At 31.3% G+C, this 21,189-nt stretch overlaps 2 protein-coding genes across 2 annotated transcripts; both read left to right on the forward strand.

The window, feature by feature from the left end:
• The first annotated feature begins 6,171 nt into the window (after positions 1-6,171).
• Positions 6,172-15,024, forward strand: LOC149482442 (cytochrome P450 CYP12A2-like). The gene is made up of 10 exons (XM_089703854.1): positions 6,172-6,403; positions 8,840-8,964; positions 10,381-10,508; positions 11,359-11,471; positions 11,764-11,880; positions 12,806-13,084; positions 13,348-13,501; positions 13,748-13,960; positions 14,242-14,413; positions 14,735-15,024. Exons 1-10 carry the CDS (start codon positions 6,348-6,350, stop codon positions 14,887-14,889), a joined length of 1,512 nt encoding a protein of 503 aa, XP_089559980.1. The 5' UTR covers positions 6,172-6,347; the 3' UTR covers positions 14,890-15,024.
• Positions 15,025-15,481: 457 nt separating this feature from the next.
• Positions 15,482-20,993, forward strand: LOC149482443 (cytochrome P450 CYP12A2-like). Its single transcript, XM_089704116.1, has 10 exons — positions 15,482-15,585; positions 16,009-16,112; positions 17,173-17,306; positions 17,390-17,508; positions 17,788-17,904; positions 18,150-18,428; positions 18,643-18,796; positions 19,225-19,434; positions 20,116-20,287; positions 20,833-20,993. The coding sequence occupies exons 1-10, from the start codon at positions 15,482-15,484 to the stop codon at positions 20,982-20,984; spliced, it is 1,545 nt and encodes a 514-aa protein (XP_089560242.1). The 3' UTR covers positions 20,985-20,993.
• Positions 20,994-21,189: the final 196 nt, after the last annotated feature.

Here is a 21,189-nt window from a genome sequence, read left to right on the forward strand (position 1 = left end):
TGCCTGTCTAAATCTGTGAGAACATTATGAGGAAACTGGCATGTACAAGAAGTAAGAACGAAAAACTCGACATCACACATCTGCCAGCGCACATTTGGCCGACATATTAGTTAAGGAAAAAATATGGATGCTATTGTATACGTAGTATATTATTATTAGTCTGTGATGCTAGTAATTTGAGTATTTTATTTAGATACAATGAAACTATCAGATATTTTAGACTTAAAAGACTCTGAGATACATTTTCCTTGGGACACATGTTTTAGATCCTATTATTTTTTATTAGTATGATTAAAATGCTAATAAAATATATACTCACAAAATGAAAGTCCTTAACAGATTTTGTGACGAGGCATCGAGGTAGTAAAAGCATCTTAAGTACCTCGATCTAATTTCCCTTAGAAAATTGATTTAAATTTTATTTTTATTCCTATCCTTAAATTTTTGATTTAATTACAAGTGTAAAAAAATACTATTGTCATTACAACTTTATCCCTTCAGTTTATTTTATTAAAAATACCTTTTATACCAAAAATACATTTTATTTCATACCAAAATATCTGCTTAGGTCAGTACCTAAGCAGATATCTAATGGTAAACTGTATCTCAAATGTATATATACCAGTGTATAGGGTTGATGTACCACTAGTTGACCATTTAAGCGGTTTTATCTTTAGCTATATAATAAAAACGGGTTATTTGTTTTACGTTCAATGTTATTTTTGGGACACAGATAATTGAATAGTCACTGCAACTATTGTTCTTAGTATCAATTTGATAACCTTTATAGGTTTTATGAAAACTACTCTGAAAGTTACTTCTGCTAAAAACACCATTACCTGACCACTGATCACCAATATCTGACCATCATTGCTCTAAAAGTTGACCATTTTCAAAATGGACAAAATGTCCTTCTTCGAACATTAGTTTTGTTTAATAAATAAAAAAAGTCTGTATTTAAATTGAAGTTTTTTTTATTAAATGTTATATTCTATCAATAAAAGGATCTCTACGCCAACTTCAGTCTCCAATGTAGGTAGATTGCATGACAGGCGCAACTTTTCTAGTTTCGTGGTCCATACATCTCATAAAGTCTATTGCAGAAATGTTAAATGGATAAATTCCACACTGCCATGCGTTAAAGATCTTCAGGTCTGTAGATAGGTTGATGAAATCAAACCACTTGGTCACGGAAATCAAGGGGACAACTCAAGGTTAATAATATTCTCGGTCCCGAAACCTGACCAACTAAGTTCGGTACAAAATCTTACGGTGGTCAGCTTTTGGAAATATGCAACATAAAGCTATGACTTAACTACGGCTTATATGGTTTGTTAAATTAGGTATAAGCACAAAACAAAGCAAGTCTTTCTTAGCAAAATATAAAGAACCAAGAGCTGACCATACTGGTCAACAATAGGCGAAAAGTTGTTTTCGTTGCTCCAAAAGATAACCAGGCCGCTAAAAATCATGAAAAACTGTTCATGCCAAAAATGAAGCCGAAAGTCTATAACAGAATGGTTTAACATTATGCCTATAACAAGAGATATAAAAAGTAATCGATTGCATTCAAGATTAATTAAGATTTTCCAATCAACTCCCGATAAAAATCTCTTAGTAAAAAATGTGATTACTTACGGGGCGCCACCTTCGTGTTGAAAAAATGTCAATATTTCTGACCAATGGCAGTCAAGATTTGTTTTTTTTTTATAGATGATGTTGCTATACAGAAAAAAACAACAAACTATCATCTGGGGCTGCCGTATTTTCTTAATTGGCGCGTATATTTGAATTTCGGTCATGTATTGGCGCTTGGTCAGCTAGTGGTACACTGACCCTATATACATTTGAGATACAGTTTACCATTAGAAGATTCGGTTCTTCTTTGTAGTTTGTAACAATATTATTTCTATAAATATTATTAACCAATGTGTACTCCCGTAACGAAGAAACAAATATTTGTTCTGTATGTATTCATCAATGAAATTTAGTACTTGTTTAAGTACAATATTGTAAATGCCTTTTAACCTTCCAGACTGTGCCTTGTAGTCTTTAGCCTTAACATATTATGTGTGCATATATATGTACATTACTTTTCAAGTTTTACTCTTCGGAGTAATGGAGCAAAATTATTGAAAGTGCAATGAATTTAATAGTAAACCACACATATTACCTATACCTACTAATTTATATTTATAAATCCATCTATATGTCCAACTATTTAACTAAACCAACTATTTATACTTCTTTGACGTTCTCTATATTCAATTCACGCGTTCTCTAAACGGTACAACCATATAAGTGTTGAATTGAGAGGAAACCACTAAATTGGATAAATAATAATGGCCAATAAACTCCTGTACTCAATGAGCCTAGTATGGAATTTTCATATGAATCAAATTGGATTGCGACCTCGAATATTTTAAATGAGAATGTGATGACGTGCACACATAGTATAAATAAACATGAGGCATATGTGTAAACAATTTTCCTGAAATAGTTCGGAACTTCGGAATTAAAAGTTTAATCTGCCTGCTGTTCATTTAAAACTGAACAACTACTGTTCATTTAAAATTATTATATATTATAATCAAGTTTAAATAAAACCATAGAATATACATATACTCAAACGCGACATAATACCTTCATTTTGTAAATATTTATTAAGGTATATTTCTGAATTATTTATTTCTTTTTAACTGATATTCCATTTTTAAACAGCGAAGATGTGTGACTAATATACAACGTAATAAAAATATTAATAGGAGTAGGTACAAGTAGTAAATTGCACGTGATATGATACTGATAAACTGATTGACGAATTATATCTGTCTCTGTATGATAAAAACTGATAACAGTACCTAACATTGACCGACCTTCCATATTTAGAGTTTACGAAGTGATATTTGTAAATATTAAATGACAATTATCTGACTTCCAATTTTATGCACTTACAGGTACGCATTGAAATGATGATAAGATTGTTAACATCACAACATGAAAGTTAAGTGTTATTGTAAAAAATCTATTTGAATACATTTTCAGTCTCTCTAGCACAGTTTATGTACTGTGTATTTGCCTAGAGAAAAATTACAGTATAGATGGTCAAGTTCTTGTGTCTAGAAAATGATACGGAACTAAACTGTATTATCTTACTATTAATAGACTACCTCTACACTATATTCAACACAGAACTATAAGTAATACAAAAACACTGAGAAGACACAGATTTATCTCATAATTAGCTCACGTTTTATTAAAGCTCAAATATTCGCAGCACGTAGCATATCCATTTACAACTGAAACCGTCGCATCCTAGCTCAAAGTAACATCTGGGTGTCACCCACATGACCTAAGTCCTTAATAATAAATCATCTTCAGACCTTACCCTGTGTAAATTGGATACTGAGAGTTTTGGTTTTGCAACTCTTGAATATGATAAATGATTTAAATTTTCAACAAATTACTGAACTCATTTGGCTTTTAGTTTATTATTCGTTTCTGAAAATATAGGATTTACGTAAAACAATTATCACATTTTTTTTAACCATTGCATGGTATTGGTGTTTTTACCTTTACTGGCAAGAAATTATAACTGAAAACGAATGTTAAAAAGCAACAGACTACATTGTAAAAAAATATTGGATTTCTCCATTTAATTTCATTAACTGAAAATTGCCTTCAGGTTTATAGCCACCATCCGTTATCTATTGAGCCAACATATATACACTATACATAATTACAAAATTAGTTAAAATGATCTATACTAATATTATAAAGCTGAAGAGTTTGTTTGTTTGTTTGTTTGAACGCGCTAATCTCGAGAACCACTGGTCCGATTTGAAAAATTCTTTCGGTGTTAGATAGCTCATTTATCGAGGAAGGCTATTATAGGCTATATAACGCTACGACCACAGTATTACAATATTATAGATATTGTAATACTGTGCTACGACCAAGTGGAGAGGAGCCACGGGGGTGAAACCGCACGGACCGGCTAGTTTTAAATAAAACATTTTGTTGATGTTGTATAATTCTTATTTGGATTTTAATTGTTTTTCATACCAATAATAAAGTACATGAAATGATAATATCGATGCAAGTGGAACAATGCAGACTCAGCATTTTATGAAATTAAACTAAATCATATTATTTTATGGAATTTAAATAATTTTCAGTGGAAATGAATCATCAACTATTGGCGTTTGTAATACATCTAATGTCTTTTAATTTACTTAACTCTAATAATATGTTAAAGCCTACATTAGTCTCCTTTTCCTTATCCTTCCAAGTCCTTTCTTTTGTTCCTGTCCTCAATGGTCGTCGACCGTCGTCGTTTGTTTATCTCATACCTTTTCAAATCAGTTATCCATCTGTAGAGGCGTAAATTCCACAAAAGACTTAACCCCTCTGCAAATATTCACGGGTGGTGGTAGCAATTACCATCAGGCTACTAGCTCCTTTGTAGACGATGACATAAAAGTTATTAGCAACATAATTAATAGAAACATTTTCAGTGATTCTAAGAGAAATACTTTTTTGGAATATATGTATTTTCAAACCCTTTTAAATTTTAATCTTACAAACGATTTTTTTTTAATTATCCAGTAGTTGCTTTAATTTAATCATAGGGGCCCAATATTTAAAAAAATATGATAGTTGTTGGAACTACTGAAACTATTTTTTCAATTATTTACTACTTCAAAGCTATCAGGAAGTATAAAAGGCTCTAATTTGTTTCATAATAATTATGTATGTAAATAAAACAGGTTGCGAAAAAAAACTTTTCATCTCAAAACAAAAATCCTATCTTCGCGTGCACTGTCTAAATTGATGAAGACGAAATTATATAGTAAATGTAAATTCTAGTATTCAAAAAGATCTAAAAAGAATCACGAGCTTATATCTCTATCTATAAAAGCATTTTCCTAAACTATAACAAACCTTTTCATATTTAAGAAAAGATTAATTACTGAAAGGTCCAAAAAATTATGTTCATGCCGGCTAATTCGCGTGGGTACGCTAGTAAAATTATTGACAGGTAATAAATAAGCGTGATACTCAAATAAAATCATACATATTATGAACACAATCTGACTTATATTATACTGAATTCATATATTTACAATTTACAAAGTTCTCCGCAGCCATAATTTTCACGTGACGTGACGTGTAATTCTTATCATAGGTAAAATTAAAAAATTATACATTATTATTTATATTATTTATTAAAAATTATACATGCACCATATTATTATTTCATAATTCCATACTTCTAAAACGAAATGCACACGTGGTCAAAGTTATAAATGAACATAATATAATATCCAAAGTACCTATTATAATGCAATTATAAGCATTAGTATAATTACAGGCTGTGTATTATAATTTTATAGCAGATCTAAGATCAAGAACGAGGTCACTCCTCACCTCAACCGGTTGTGAAGCTAATCGCCGATATCTTATTATATAGATAATTCATGTTGTAATTTGCTGATACATTTGTTTACAAATAAAAGATGAATATGTTATTTCGATACAGTATGCAAAAAATAATCGATAACTCAATAATTCATAAAATTATCTCTATAAGTATATTAATTATCTACATGTCCGGGAAAGTCTTTATGATATACGTACCTATTATCTGATCCGGCAAACGATTTCTGCCAAGACACCCTAATCATTTAGATTTGCAGTATGAAAAACAAATAACGTCTGATTCAAATATAAGTATAAAATTTCATAAAAATAGGGCACCGTTTTTGAGGAGTAGGGCAACTAACACTGTGACACAACAGTTTTATAATTATTTTAAACATAATATTACATAAGTACTTATTTTCGTATTTTTTGTTCCATCGAGTATCCATTGTGTTTGAATAGATTATAATATTGACCTGCATACGAAAAGTAAATGAATACATATTATGCAAAATCACTACCCAACTCCATAAAAGGTAAGAGAATATTTTACCTGCTTATACGCTGGAATCTCTTCAAAATAAACCAGAGCTAAAAGTGCAATAAATACAACATGAATAAAAAAGCAGTTTACGGTATTGACCGCAGTACCTATGATTTAAATTCGTCTGACGCTATTAGATTTACAAAACATGGAACGAAGGTCATATTATTTTAGCTTCGTATTCATCTCAGTACACTACGTCCCGTCTCGGTAAATGTTCAAGCATTACACATACAAACAACTATAAATTATATTGCGAGATAATCAGTGAAAATACAGCGATATGATGACGAATGAGATAACGTGAAGCGTTCAACTAAATATTTGTGATTTATTTATTTGTTGTAAACAATCGTGTGCCGAAAGGTAAAGCGTAAACATGCTGGGTGTTGGGAAGACGTCGCTGTCTGCAACTGTAACTAAAGCATTTATCAGGTGAGGAAAATTGTATCATTAATGTTGTTACATCTATTATTATTCATGTAAGAGCCCTTTATCGTGATACTCTAGAACTGTATTATGCGTAGTTCTTGTTGGAATTCTTCGTTTACGTGCACTACAAACAAATACGAATTCAAATTCAAATGTTATATTTTCAATTGTATCCTTACAATCCCTACTTATCTACAGATTATATTAGAATTTTAATATTTTATCTTAATTTATGGTACTACAATAAAATATTTGTCTTTAGATTTTAACAAATTATTCATAAAATTAATTAACCACAAAAAAAACACAAATGTCAGCAATCATTAATTAGAGATATATGCCAAAAAAATAAATTGTTTTTCGAAATTTGTTTATTCTGCATTAAAAGTGCATAAGTAGTATTAATTATTTCTGTGTTGTTATTGTTCTACTTAACCCTTAATTTGGCACCGATAAAAATATTCAAAATATATGAATTTGACAATTTTGTGGTTTCAGGAGTATGTCATAAAGTTCTCGAAAAATGAAAAAAAAAATCTACCATTGCCCACTGCTGGGAAAACTGGTGTCCGTCACAGCGGACACTGCCAAATTACGGAAAATAAAAACCACAGTTAATTTTATTTTTTTTACTAAAGAAAAATACAGAAATGAACATTTTAGAACTATTTGATACCGAACTACAGTTTATTTTATATGGAAATTAAAAAAAAAACAATTCATGTTTATTTTGTATGAAAATTAAAAAAGTAGTCTAAATTCTTCTTCTGTTAGTTGAATTAACTTGCCGGTTTTTTGAACTGAATATAAGTTTGTCTGCTCTACGAAACTAGTAAAAATATCTTGAGAAAAAAAGGTGAAAGAAACTCAAAGGTGAATCATCTTCTGGCATGTCTATGTAATCATCCTCCTCACCTTCTTCTATTGTCGCTTGGTGACGGAATTGAGTTACTCTCCAATAATAATTGTAAGTCAGCTGAAAGTTGTTTTTTTTTTGGTCTTTTGGCTTTGACTGTGGGTGGTTTCTTAGTACTTATTTTTCGGGGTGCTAATCAAGAAGCTATTGGTGTTATAGGCGATGCAGGCAATCTAGGAATAGCAGATAGGGATAGAACATTTTAATAAAAAGACTCGCCAATTTACGCACGAAAGACTCTGGTCATCAGCAGGTCTATCAGAATCTTCGGAGTGTAATTCTTCATCGTCGGATGTATCTATTGTTACATTAGCAAGGGAATATGGTGCAGGAGAAAACAAGGGGTGGAAGAATTAGTACTTGCATCATGCCATTCAGTTTCCGAATCTGATATTTCGCTAGCATCGGAAGGTGCATGTTCATTCGGCACTAAAGTAATAATTTTACTTGCGCAGTTAGGCTGTTGGCAAAGAAAAAAAATCCAAACTCAGAACCATAACCAAACAAGCAGAAGCACCCACATTTTGGCGGTGTCCGCCGCAGCGGACATAGTAATAAAGTGGTACTTTTCTATACAATTAGCAATGTCCGCTGTGACGGACAAAACATTTTGGTTACAAATAAACACCATAAAAATGTAATAAAGTGTGTATGTTTTTGTAAATAATGATTGAAATGTTTATTATCTAATAAATAAATATATAATTCAATTCATTTTTCCACAAAAAATAAGAAAAATAGGTATAAATACCTTGAGCAAAACAGGTGGCTGCATTTTCGCAGACATTTTACGTCCCAATTGACATATGCAATGTTGTCACAATCATTACTTAATTTTTTACTATTTGTTTATGGTATAAATAAACATTTAATCGATTAGAAATCGATGAACATGAAATAAAAACTTGGCAGGATTTATTTTAAATAAGTGTCCGTCACACCGGACTATACCAAATTAAGGGTTAATAATTATCTAATAATAAAGTGGAATTTGTCTTTCTTGCAAAGACATATTATCTACCGATTGCTCCGCTTATAATTTTCTAAACAATTATCTAATTGCTAAAGACATATTGATGATTTATGTGCTGAGTACTATTGATACATTTTATATTTAATATTATGGAAAAATATCGTTCTTATATGCAAAAGAACGAAAATTGAAAATTTGAAATTCTTCTCTAATTGCAAATATTCGAAATCTGGCATGCATGGATGGAAAACCTTTGAAAATCATTGGGCTCTAGCAAATTTTTAATAACTTGATTCGTTAGAATTTAAATAAAGGATCTTTATTGATGAGATTTACAAAATCTATATTAAAATTTTAAAAGACCATAATTTGATTATCGTTTGAAATGACGATCATTTTGAATTATCAAAATGCAGTTAGAATTAGTGTCGTCATCAAAATTAACAATTTCACATACCTATAAAATGCATTTTCCATATCACCATTCTTGAAAAAAGGTTATTTTATAGAAATTTTATAGTAGGTATGAAAGAAACATTTATATTTTCAGAACTGTAGCAATTAACAGCACGACAGTGAACCAAGCTCCGAATGTGCAACTTAAATCATGGAAGGAAATCCCTGGACCATCGTCTTTGCCAATTATTGGGCAAACACTGCATTTCTTGCCAGGAGGTATAATATTATTATAACGCTGAATTTATATCAAACGAGCGAATGGTCATTCTAACCCCACTATGTCAAATTCTTTTAGTTTAAACAGGCGTAGAGCATTCTTTCGTTGTTCTTCTAGTGCGTTCGAAAAGATTCTATGCATTGTTTTTATACTAAACTGAATGCGAGTTTTCGTTTACACTAAAAAAATGTACCGGCCGAATTGAGAACCTCCTCCTTTTTTTCAAGTCGGTTATAAAATATCACAAAAGAATGCTCTTGGTCTAGCTCTAGCTCTATGTTCGTTTGATGTAAATGCACCGTGAAATGATTTATTAATTACTAGGTTTCCGCCCGCGGCTTCGCCCGCGCAGTCAAAGAAAAACCCGCATAGTTCCCGTTCCCGTGGGATTTCCGGGATTGCGTCATTTTCCCGGGACAAAAAGTAGCCTATGTCCTTTCTCGAGTATCTCCATACCATATTACATAAAAATTGGTTCAGTAGTTTAGGCGTGATTAAGTAACAGACAGACAGACAGAGTTACTTTCGCATTTATAATATTAGTATAGACTATAATTTATTAATTATTATAATTATTTATTAATAATATTAATAATGAATTTAGTGTAGCTTGGGTATTTCAAATTAAATATGCGAACGGAAAATTAATGACTTGTTACATTTTGTAAATTATTACACATATAAAATCGAGAAGAATGTGCACACTAACGTAATTATCTCAGTAGCCATCATACCGAAAATCTTCTTTACTATATGAAAATAAGTCGGATCGAATCGATTTCCACGGTTTTGCATTTGTTGGAAAGGTCTCGGGCTTCGTGAGGTTTATAGCAAAGAAAAGGCGTCTCTGGTGGCGAAACGGAGTCCGCCCGGTTTGCTAGTAATTTATACAACAAAACCGAAAGATTAAAAGGGTGGAAAATTGCCCCATCAGAATTATGTTTTGCAGGTATTCTTTGAACCATATCGTGATTACGTACTCAAATGAATAAAAAACAATTTAAATACTGCTAGAGTGGTATACAGTAAATTTATTTTAAAAATATATCATATCTTTTACGAATTTGACCTACTGTAAGAAAAATGTATGTCAATTTCGTTGAGTGCCAAACCTATACGTATACACACTTGATACATTTATACTTAATGCTGTTAGTGGCAGTCCCTTTTTTGTTCTATTCTAATGTAATTGACGTAAGAATACCTGTGAAGATTCAGTAAAAAATAAAATAAAAACCATATTAAGAGTTAATACTACGAACAGGAAATCCTTTATTTATCAACAACAATGATTAAAAAACAAATATCCATGATGATTCACGTGGTATTTCTTTCTACGAGATATAATAATACTATTATCTTTTCCCATAAAATAGGTAAACAACCATTGATATTAAATAATATTTTATTTGCAGGTTCCTTTTCTGACCCAGTAACGATGGCCGATACGCTTTATAATAGTTTTGGCCCAATAGTAAAGTTGGATGGCGTATTTGGATCACCAACACTTATTTTTATCTTAGACGCGGAAGCATCTGCTCAGGTAAGTACATCATCATCCATATTTTATTTTGTTTTCTTGGCAAATGAAAATAAAATGAAACTTTATTGAAATAATAAATAGAGCTTGAATGTGAATCAATAGGCTCCTGAATTAGGAAAACACTGTGTCTCAAAGCAAAGATTCCTATAAGAGTCGCTATAGACTGTTAAAAACTATTATATATATATAATTTAATTAAAGATGGTAGTCTACTTGTTAATTGATTTGGATAAATTCTTAGTTGTAGGTACCACAGATTACTTATACAACTACGTTAAACTTCTGATTCAAAAACAATTAATTAATCGGTTAAGTGTTATTGTAGAGTATATTTAAGTGGAATAACAATAATTTATCGATATACACTCTCTCTGCATTATTGTTTTAACTAGCCTAGTGTCTTGTCAGTCTGTTTGTTGTTACAGTCTGTTTTATCATTGCACACATTGCATACTGATTAGTAAGGAAAACTATATCAAAACGTATGAAGTCGCGTAATAATCCATATGTTTACTTTGGTAACTCACAGGAAAATTCCATGGATTCTAAGAAAATAGCTTTTCTAAAATTTATTGTATTTTTGTTTTTTATTTCAACACTCCACTATGCTTACAAACCTAGTTAAAATCGTTAGTTTAATTTCCCGACAATCAGTGTGTCTGTAAACTTCGTCCAAACTATTTTCTAACGAGAGAATTCAGTTTTTGTTTATTAACTTTGAAAAAAGTAAGTTCATCTTCAAAAGGGTAGGTATCCATATTATAAAAGAAATATAAAATTCTATACAAACAACTACTAGTAGAGCCCTTATTCCGAAATAATGCATATTATGTATTACCATTTATTACAGGTCTTACGTAGTGAAAATTGGATGCCACAACGGCCTGGATTCGCCAGTCTCGAACATTATAGAAAACAGAAAATCAAAGACACCCCAGAAGAACTTACTGGACTTATAACAGAGTAATTATATTAGTCATATTATGTAGTATTGTTACGTTATACAATAGCATGTCATTGCAACTTAATAGCTGTTATTAAATACTAATAGAGATGTTATTTAGTATAACTCTACAAAAAATCGGCAAAATTGCGGTCATTCCCTTTTATATAATAGTTTGTTTGATGGCAGTAATATTTTTTGGTTGACCTTGAGATGGTCATTTTAAAAAATAAGTTAAAATGATGATAAAATCATCTAAATGGAAAGTAGACATTGTTATGATTAATAAATCATATTTGATCACAATTCCAGCCATGGAGAGCCCTGGAAAAAATTCCGGACAACGGTAAATCCAATAATGTTACAATCAAAAACCATTAAGCTATACAGTAACATACTAGATGAAGTCGCAGGTGATATGGTAGCTCGGTAAGTAAATGTTTATTTTATTTTTATACTAGCGGTCCGCCCCGGCTTCGCCCGTGGTATATATTTACGTTTTCTCTACATAAAAACCATCCTCGTACTTCAAGGAATATAATAAAAAAAGAATTATCGAAATCGGTTCAGCCGTTCTCGAGTTATGTGCTTACCAACACATTTTGCGATTCATTTTTATATATTTTTATATTTAACTAGCTGTTCCCCACGGTTTCACCCTCATTGCTCAGCTCCTGTTGGTCTTAGCGTGATGATATAGCTATAGTCTTCCTCGATAAATGGGCTATCTAAAACCGAAAGAATTTTTCAAATCGGACCAGTAGTTCCTGAGATTAGCGCGTTCAAACAAACAAACTCTTCAGCTTTATAATATTAGTATAGATAAATTTACCTATATCCAAGCTTCACGATTATTTATCCATAGTAAACTAGAACTCTTTACATAGTTAGCGCTTTTGAATCGTCAATTTATAGCCCGTACATTATATTTTCAGCATTTGCTTTTATTTTACATTTATACTAGCGGTCCGCCCCGGCTTCGCCCGTGGTACATATATGAAAAATAGATGTTGGCCGATTCTCAGACTTACCCGATATGCACAGAAAATTTTATGAGAATCGGTCCACCCGTTTCGGAGGAGTATGCAGACTAACATTGTGACACGAGAATTTTATATATAAGAAGAAAGACTAGCGGCCCGCCCCGGCTTCGCCCGTGGTACATATGAAAAATAGATGTTGGCCGATTCTCAGACTTACCCGATATGCACAGAAAATTTCATGAGAATCGGTCCACCCGTTTCGGAGGAGTATGCAGACTAACATTGTGACACGAGAATTTTATATATAAGATTATCCCACGTATTATAATAAATCATAATAAGTCATAATAAATTTCAAAACCTCATTTCAGAATGAAATCCAAAAGGAACGAAAAAGACATGATAGATGGAAAATTTGATGTGGAAATGAATCTATGGGCCTTAGAGTCCATCGCCGTTGTAGCTCTAGGTGGAAGAATAAACTGCCTTGATCCAAACTTACCAGACGATTCTCCAGCAAAGAAACTGATTCAAACTGTTCATGATATATTCATAATGGCAGATAAATTGGACTTTAAACCGAGCCTATGGAGGTTTATTGCTACACCCAATTATAAAAAGGCTATGAAGTGTTATGAAGAACAGGCTAAGTATGTATTTTTATGCATATTTGCATAATGACAATGCAAAAAATACAATAATCTATTCAACAAAGATCAAATAGACCAAACGTATAACATACATGAATGGATATCGTAATTTAAGTACCTATACAGTTTTAGGCAGTTGCTTAAGGGTAATTTAGAAAAATAAGACATTATTTCGGAGTTTCTTATAGTTTGAAAAAAAATAAAGGTAGATAATTATGTATTATACAAGCATCATATTATACAGTTATTATCTTAATTTTCAGTTTAAGTAAATATTTTATCAACAAGGCAATAGAAAACAACAAAACGAAAGAGAAAAGTGATGATGAAAAAGGAATCTTGGAGAAGCTCTTAGAAATTGATGAGAAAATGGCTGTTATAATGGCCAGTGATATGTTATTCGCTGGTGTTGACACTGTAAGTTTTCTATTATATTTTTAAATGTTATTTTAAAAATAAATAAGAATGTAAATTACAATTTGAACAAAGTTTCATATATGATAGTTACACTCCGAACAATAGTGTGAATGTGTCTCTAAATATAATTATATTTAGAGACACATTTGGGTTTATTTATGATGACTTGAAAATTTACTGATTTTTATTATGAACGCAAAATCAATAAATTTACGAAATATTAAAAAATTAATAAATATTTTTCAGGCTGCAAATACGATGATAGCAACATTCTACTTACTAGCTAACAATCCAGAAAAACAGATAAAACTAAGAGAAGAGGTTTTATCGCAAAGCGAGCGCAAACCGTACTTGAAGGCTTGTATAAAAGAATCAATGCGTATAATGCCAGTAGTTGCTGGAAATTTACGACTCACTTCTAAGGAGTATAATTTATTGGGATATAAAATACCCAAAAATGTAAGTGTTATTTGAGTAACGCGATTTATTTGTGAGTCTTTTTTGTAGGTACTTTTCAGAGGCCTTGGTGAACTTATTTTCGATATAAACTTCGGATATTGTTTAACGTTACATTGTTTTGCATAATCAAAATTTTATTTCCAAGTATATCTTCACCATAATAACTACAAATTAAAATTATCAGCAGAAAAGATACGATAAAACGAGCTTTCGTTTTTAAGAAAAGGCTCTACATTTCTAAACGAGTTTTTATACTTAATTCTTAAACCTTCGAATTGCAGATGTATGTAACCTTCGGTCACCAATTCCTCTCCGTGACTGAACAACACTTCCCCAGAGCGAAAGAGTTTATTCCTGAACGATGGTTGGCTGATAAATCGGATCCCTTGTATTATGGAAACGCTCATCCATTCGCATACAATCCCTTTGGTTTTGGAGTCAGGAGTTGTATTGGTAAGGCTTACAAGATGTCAATTTATAATCCAATCATTTTTAGGATGGTGTATAAAGAAATGGACATATTTGGTATACGTTACACTCTTTAACAGTCGAGTCAAATCTTATAAGGATCTTTTATTTAGAAAACATTTAGAAAACTTTATTATCTGTTATTAATAAAAATTATTTCACCATACGATACTAGCTGAATAATTCTACATTATAAGGAATTCCATAACATTTTCTTGCTAATCTGAGCATTTAATGAATAAATAGAGCAAAAGTAAAGCTCGCCCAAAATTTTAAACACTAACAAAAATTTAATTTGCATTTTAGGTCGTCGCATAGCCGAGTTGGAATTAGAAACGTTCCTGTCAAAAGTCATACAGAACTTCGAAATAGAGTGGACTGGACCTCCGATAAAAATTAAGCCCTCTGCTCTCAACTACATTGTTGGACCTTACGGATTTATTTTTAAGGACGTAAAATGAAAAAATACATGTGTAAATATAATAATTAATAATAAAAATTTATATAAGAATTAAGAATTTAAATGTGAATATATTTTAATGACCAATGACATAATTTAGGGAAACTAAGTGCACAAATAAGTTCTCATATTTTATATAATTTTGTACATTATCATACTTTTATATGATTAAATGATTATATTTTGTACTTTGACATTCATTTATACTTCAATAGATCCCTTAATATAATCGAACTGTCTATCTCTACTTCACACCTCTACTGAACTGATTTAGACGCAATTTGGTACAATTTCATACAAAGCTATATTTTATATATCAAAATGTTTTCGCACACACTTCGTAAACACTGTATTGTTCCTATTATTTAAATAATTTATTTACATAGGTGGTGGTGGATTGTTTTATGAATACATTTTCTTGTCGTAATCTAGAATACGTACTTAAATGAATATAAAGATAATTCGTTTGATATTAAATACATTTAAGTAATCGTGAAAAATATATGATATGAAATTACTATCAAATATTACTTAATAAAAAAAATATTAGGTACATGTGTTTCAAATATCTTCCATCGGTAAAATAGTGTATAATGTTCTATATTAATGTGTCTACTAATATCTTCACCAAAATTCACTTTCCGCTTAAAAAAACAAACATTAATGGATCCAATATAAAACCATCTTCTATTAAAAGGTAAGGTTTTTAATAATCTCTTTTTTTATTTCTTACTAGCTTCCGCCCGCGGCTTCGCCCGCGTGGTGTTTTGATAAAAGGTAGCCTAATGCCTATGTTCTTGTCTAAAGATTGTCTGTGCCAAATTTCATCAAAATCGGTTGAGTGGTTTAAGCGCGAAAGCGTAACAGACAGACAGACAGACAGAGTTACTTTCGCATTTATAATATTAATATAGTAGGGATACTCGCAATTTAAATCATTACATTTTTTATCTCTTTAAATTTTCTTGTTTGCTTGGGAAAAATCGGTAAAGCCAACTCGTTGTTGAACTTTTGGTTTTTTTATTCTAGTCTTTGTGTAGATGCAATTGTATTTCATTAATAGAATATTGTATAGATTAGTATTAAGATGGCATTTATGTTATGATATTTTCTATTTCAGGTACTTAGCAACAACTTCGAATCAAGGAATTAAATCATGGGAAGAAATACCAGGACCAGTTTCAATACCCATTTTGGGTCAATTACACAACCATTTACCTGGAGGTAATTAATGTTAATACATTTTGTCTGTTTCACTAAAGCTTTTAAAAGCTTAATGGTATAACATAATTGTTACACTTGCGATAAAAAATATAGGAACAATAAGTTACTCTTAATAGCTCATTATGTCTTTTAACACCAATTAATAAAGTATTTTCAATGAATAGACAAACATAATAACTTATAAACCCTTGTATTTCCATAATCCATACATTCTTGTAAACAGTTTAATGTAGATATTACTTGATAATTAGTTAGGTTAAGAGCATTTGCATTTTCAAAATAACTCTAACACTCGCAAAATCTTCCAATAACCGTCCTTTTATCGAAAACTTACGTAAAGACTTACGTGAAAAACAAATTACTTGATGTCTTAAAAATCAAACACATTTATTTCATATCTTCTAAGAATTTCTAATATCACATCGTCAATTTAAGTAACTTTTGTAGAATATCTCTACATCCTAATCAACCGAATGGTTGTTTAAGTTGTTACAGATAGTTTTGTGTTCTTGGAGTCCTCCAAGAACAAGACTCATGACACTTATTGTCTAGAATACCTCACGTTACTTCACATTTGGTTTCAAACACAACATTACCACGGAATGTTCATATTGAATACGTAATTCGAAAATCTTCGTTTTTTTTACCATGCATAGAAGAAAATATACCAAACGATAAATTTTATTCATTTCGGGAAATACGTATTTATCTTTCGGGTCATAGAATGTCAACATTCGTATACACTGCACGAAAGAAAGTCTTTAAAGAACAAAGAAGGATCTCTATGACAATACAGTAACGAAATTGAAATAAAAGTCTCCAACCAAATCCTTCAAAGAAAACGAATAAAACCGTCAAGTGTTCGTATATTCTACGAAACTATGAAAAATACCTCTTTCTTCTCTAGCCCAGTACAGTCTGACTCCCGTTTGTTAGCAAAACGTTTTCAGTCAACTCATATACCTATTACAAATACATGAAAGAAACATTTATTTATCAGGGAGCCAAATAAACATGACGTGAATTCTTTTCGCTTTAATAAATTATTTTCTTTATATAGGTCTTTACCAAAAGTTCTCTGGATTTAAGCTACACCAGGAATTGTTTCGACGCTATGGACCGATTTCAAGAGTTGATGGAATATTTGGTGGTCCACCTATGATCTATGTGTTTGATGCAGAAAGTGCTGCCCAAGTAAGTTAAATTTAAAATTATAAATATATAGTCTTTATGAGATATTAATAAGTTTATTTACAAGTTTTTAAATGATATTACAGGTTTTACGTGGTGAAAACGATATGCCAATCCGACAAGGGTTGCAAAGCTTAATTTACTATCGCCATGTTTATAGCCGTAAAAAGAAAAACAGCACTTACCCTACTGGTTTATTCAGCGAGTGAGTAAAGTATCATTTTATTCTTATTATTAAGAAATCTTCAACTGTGGTGTGGAATTGCTTATATACTACCTAATTACAATGATATACTACATGTCGTACATGTGATATGATGATATATTTAAATTGGGGAAAGTTACACAAAAATTAAAGCATGTTTGGTTTGTTACAAAAAGCAATTTCTTAAAATTGACACTGTTGTTTGTATTATACTTTCTTTGCAATTTGTAAAAAATAATCATGAGAGGTACATATTGTATTTTTATTTTTATATTGCAGCCACGGCGAAGTATGGAAGAAATTCAGATCTACAATGAACCCTATATTCTTAGTCCCAAAAGTGATTCAGTCATATTCAACCATTCTCGATGATGTCGCTCAGGATATGATTAAAAGGTATTTTTTAACTATTACTATACAAATATCAAATCATAGAGATATAATAATTCATATATTCGTCATCAATCGTAAAATAGGTGTATTGTACACCTGTACCTACATTGTAAAACCTGAGGAAAATTGTATATTTAAGCCTTACTTTCGCTATAAATAATATATTTTATATTGTTACAGCTTGACATTCAAATTCCATTATTTCTATGCCATTTTTTCTAAAAAAACTCTAACTTTTAACTTTACAGGCTAAGATCACTACGAGACGAAAACAACAACATACAAAGTAAATTCAGTTATGAGGTTAACTTATGGTCCTTGGAGTCCATCGCGTCGGTGGCCTTAGGAGATCGTATCAACTGTTTCGATCGGAACATGGCTCCTGACTCACGGGTCAATAAACTATTGAAAAGTGTCCAAACTTTCTTCGCTCTCGTCCACGAGATAGATTTCCAACCAAATCTATCGATGATTTTTCCTACGAGAAAATTCAATGTCCTGATGCAAACTTATGCTGAAATAGATGAGTGAGTTTAACAGATATGTTATTTCTTGTAATAATGAAGAAAATACTTATTTATTTAATTATTTACTACTTTTGTAAAAAGCATTAATCTGCTGAATATTTTTTTTTATGTTCTGCGTAATTAGGTACACCGCACAAATACAAATTTAAGCGATCTCTGAATAATTTGATAATTGTCTGTTGCATTTTTAACAAAGTTATTTTAATAATTTTAGAATATGCAATGCCTATATTAAGGAAACAATTGAAAAACTTGAAAGAAACGAACTTGTCTATAAAGAACATGGATTTTTGGAGAAAACTCTTGCAATTGATAAAGATTACGCACTGATAGTCATAGCCGATATGTTGTTTGGTGGGATTGATACAGTAAGTAAAAAATAAAAATAATATTCGACGCTATTATGTTTATTCCCCGAGATATAGCCATCTGCCATCCTCTTTGTTACCTTATGTTGTTACTTGGTACAGCGAAGAACCGAGGTGTACTGGGTTCGATTCCCAGTGAAGACGAAGATCAAAATGTTTCGGTCTAGCCGGATAAGGAAAGCTAATCACTTTTCCGTATGGAAAATCGATCAGTGGAATAGATGCATAATGTAATGCCCCAGCATCCGAACTACAAGGGGACATATAAATTCACTTCTTACCAACCTCATTGGTATCACTTTTTCTACTCCACGTTTTACCAAACCATACCCACATTAAGTACATATTAGACACATAATTTCTCAGTCAAATGCATCGCTAAAGCTTTCTGCGAATTTTTCACACTTACTAACTAGTAAACTTTTCAGGGATCCAACACACTTCTAGCAATACTGTATTTGCTTGCCAAAAACCCGGATAAACAAGTAAAATTACGAGAAGAAATAATGTCCAAATCTGGCAAGTCGTACTTAAAGGCTTGTGTGAAAGAAGCTATGAGAATTATGCCGGTCGGTAATGGCAATTCCCGAACAACTACTAAAGAATACAATATACTGGGATATAGGATTCCCAAAGATGTATGAACTTTTTCATTTCTTTCATAGTTTACTTGTATTGAGTTTTAATAGCCCAAACAATATAGGACTTATTTATTTTGTTCATAAAAATACTATCCCATCCTTTTCTGAAAAGCAATTATTATAGCCCAGTCTCTTAAGAATTTCGCTCAAAAATTACATGTTCAAGAAATTTATATTTTTATCCATCAATCCAGTGTCAAGCCTAAACCATTCTTCTCGAGCGAGGCAATTATTCGGTTATTTAATATCAGCCGCATCAATCTTGTAACTTAATACAGAACAGACGTTGTTTTAAATTTTATCCATCAATGCTATAACTTCAGTAACTTTGTTCAATCAAAAGATGTTTATTTAATTTTGTACCTTTCTATTTGTAGACATTTGAAATGCTTTCATATTTAAAAATCTCTCTGGTCGTTAATTAACCTAACCCTATCCATGAAATTACATACACTGTGACTATTATCAATACCAAAGAAAACATACTGTATCACTAATTACACCTACACGTTGATAGGTCAATATTAATGTTCAGAATCGTAATGAACGTATTTTATCTACACAGGTAGATAAACTAATATCTTGGAATGGGAACAGTCCCATTCCAAAGATATCAAACTCCAACTACCGTTTGTGAAATAACATCATTACTAAGTAAATAAACAACATCGATTACAGATGACTCTCTCCTTTGGCCACCAACTACTCTGTTCATTGGAGGAGCACTACCCTCGACCCTCTGAGTATATTCCCGAACGCTGGCTGGTTGACAAAGACGACCCTTTGTACTATGGCAACGCTCATCCATTTACTCTCAGCCCTTTCGGCTTTGGCGTTAGAAGCTGTATCGGTAGGTTATGTTTGAAAAAATCAATAGAAATCATAGTATAAGAACAACTTCAATTTAACATATGCATGACATAAACAATATAGAATTAATTATTTTCATTATTTATCTCATCATTAATTTTATAAAGATGACATTATCTGACTTAAGAAGGTGACTCCGACATTGAGTAAATTCAAATAAAATCTGCGTTTGTGTATGCAACTAAAGTTTAACTATTAACATGTAAATACATTCATATTATATGCTACACTTATATTCAACTACTATTTAACCGATTACTTAGCGACATAAGCAACTTATTTATTTTCCCTGGTCAACTCAGGCGAAGATCTTATTGCTCCAAAAATTTATATTACAAAATTATGGAAGAAGCATAAATCCGATAAAACTCAATCCCATTTAATAATAATAAATTCTTTATTTATTTTGTTACCCCAAATATATTAAATTTAAATTTTTATTAATTTAAATTTAATATATTTGGGGTAACACGTATATAAATAAATGATTATTTCTTTCGTAACAAAGCATATTATTGTTTTCAGGTCGGCGTGTAGTTGAGTTGGAATTGGAGGTTTTTCTAACGAGGTTGGTTGAGAACTTCCACATCGACTGGAACGGGCCCTCACCCTCCATTAACTATACTTTTATCAACACTATAGTTCCACCCTTATATTTTACTTTGAAAGATGTTTAATGTTTAATGTTTAATGTTTAATATATTATAAAGGCGAAAGTTTGTATGGATGTATGGATGTTTGTTACTCTTTCACGTAAAAACTACTGAACCGATTACAATGAAATTTAGCACACATATAGAGGGTAACTTGGATTAACACATTTTATCCCGGAAATCCCACGGGAACGGGAACTATGCGGGTTTTCCTTTGCAAACGCGGGCG

This window comes from Colias philodice, chromosome 15, assembly GCF_061535455.1.
Source record: "Colias philodice isolate Cphi_HAF_F1 chromosome 15, ilColPhil1 Martin Lab GWU primary, whole genome shotgun sequence".
NCBI lineage: Eukaryota > Metazoa > Arthropoda > Insecta > Lepidoptera > Pieridae > Colias > Colias philodice.

Excerpts from the sequence above, each read along its gene's own strand:
- LOC149482442 (XM_089703854.1), top strand. The coding sequence starts at position 6,348 with ATGCTGGGTGTTGGGAAGACGTCGCTGTCTGCAACTGTAACTAAAGCA. Across the intron at positions 10,509-11,358 it reads ACGCGGAAGCATCTGCTCAG|GTCTTACGTAGTGAAAATTG; the intron begins GTAAGTACATCA and ends CATTTATTACAG. Across the intron at positions 11,881-12,805 it reads GCAGGTGATATGGTAGCTCG|AATGAAATCCAAAAGGAACG; the intron begins GTAAGTAAATGT and ends ACCTCATTTCAG.
- LOC149482443 (XM_089704116.1), top strand. The coding sequence starts at position 15,482 with ATGTTCTATATTAATGTGTCTACTAATATCTTCACCAAAATTCACTTT. Across the intron at positions 18,429-18,642 it reads ACTTATGCTGAAATAGATGA|AATATGCAATGCCTATATTA; the intron begins GTGAGTTTAACA and ends TAATAATTTTAG. Across the intron at positions 18,797-19,224 it reads TGTTTGGTGGGATTGATACA|GGATCCAACACACTTCTAGC; the intron begins GTAAGTAAAAAA and ends TAAACTTTTCAG.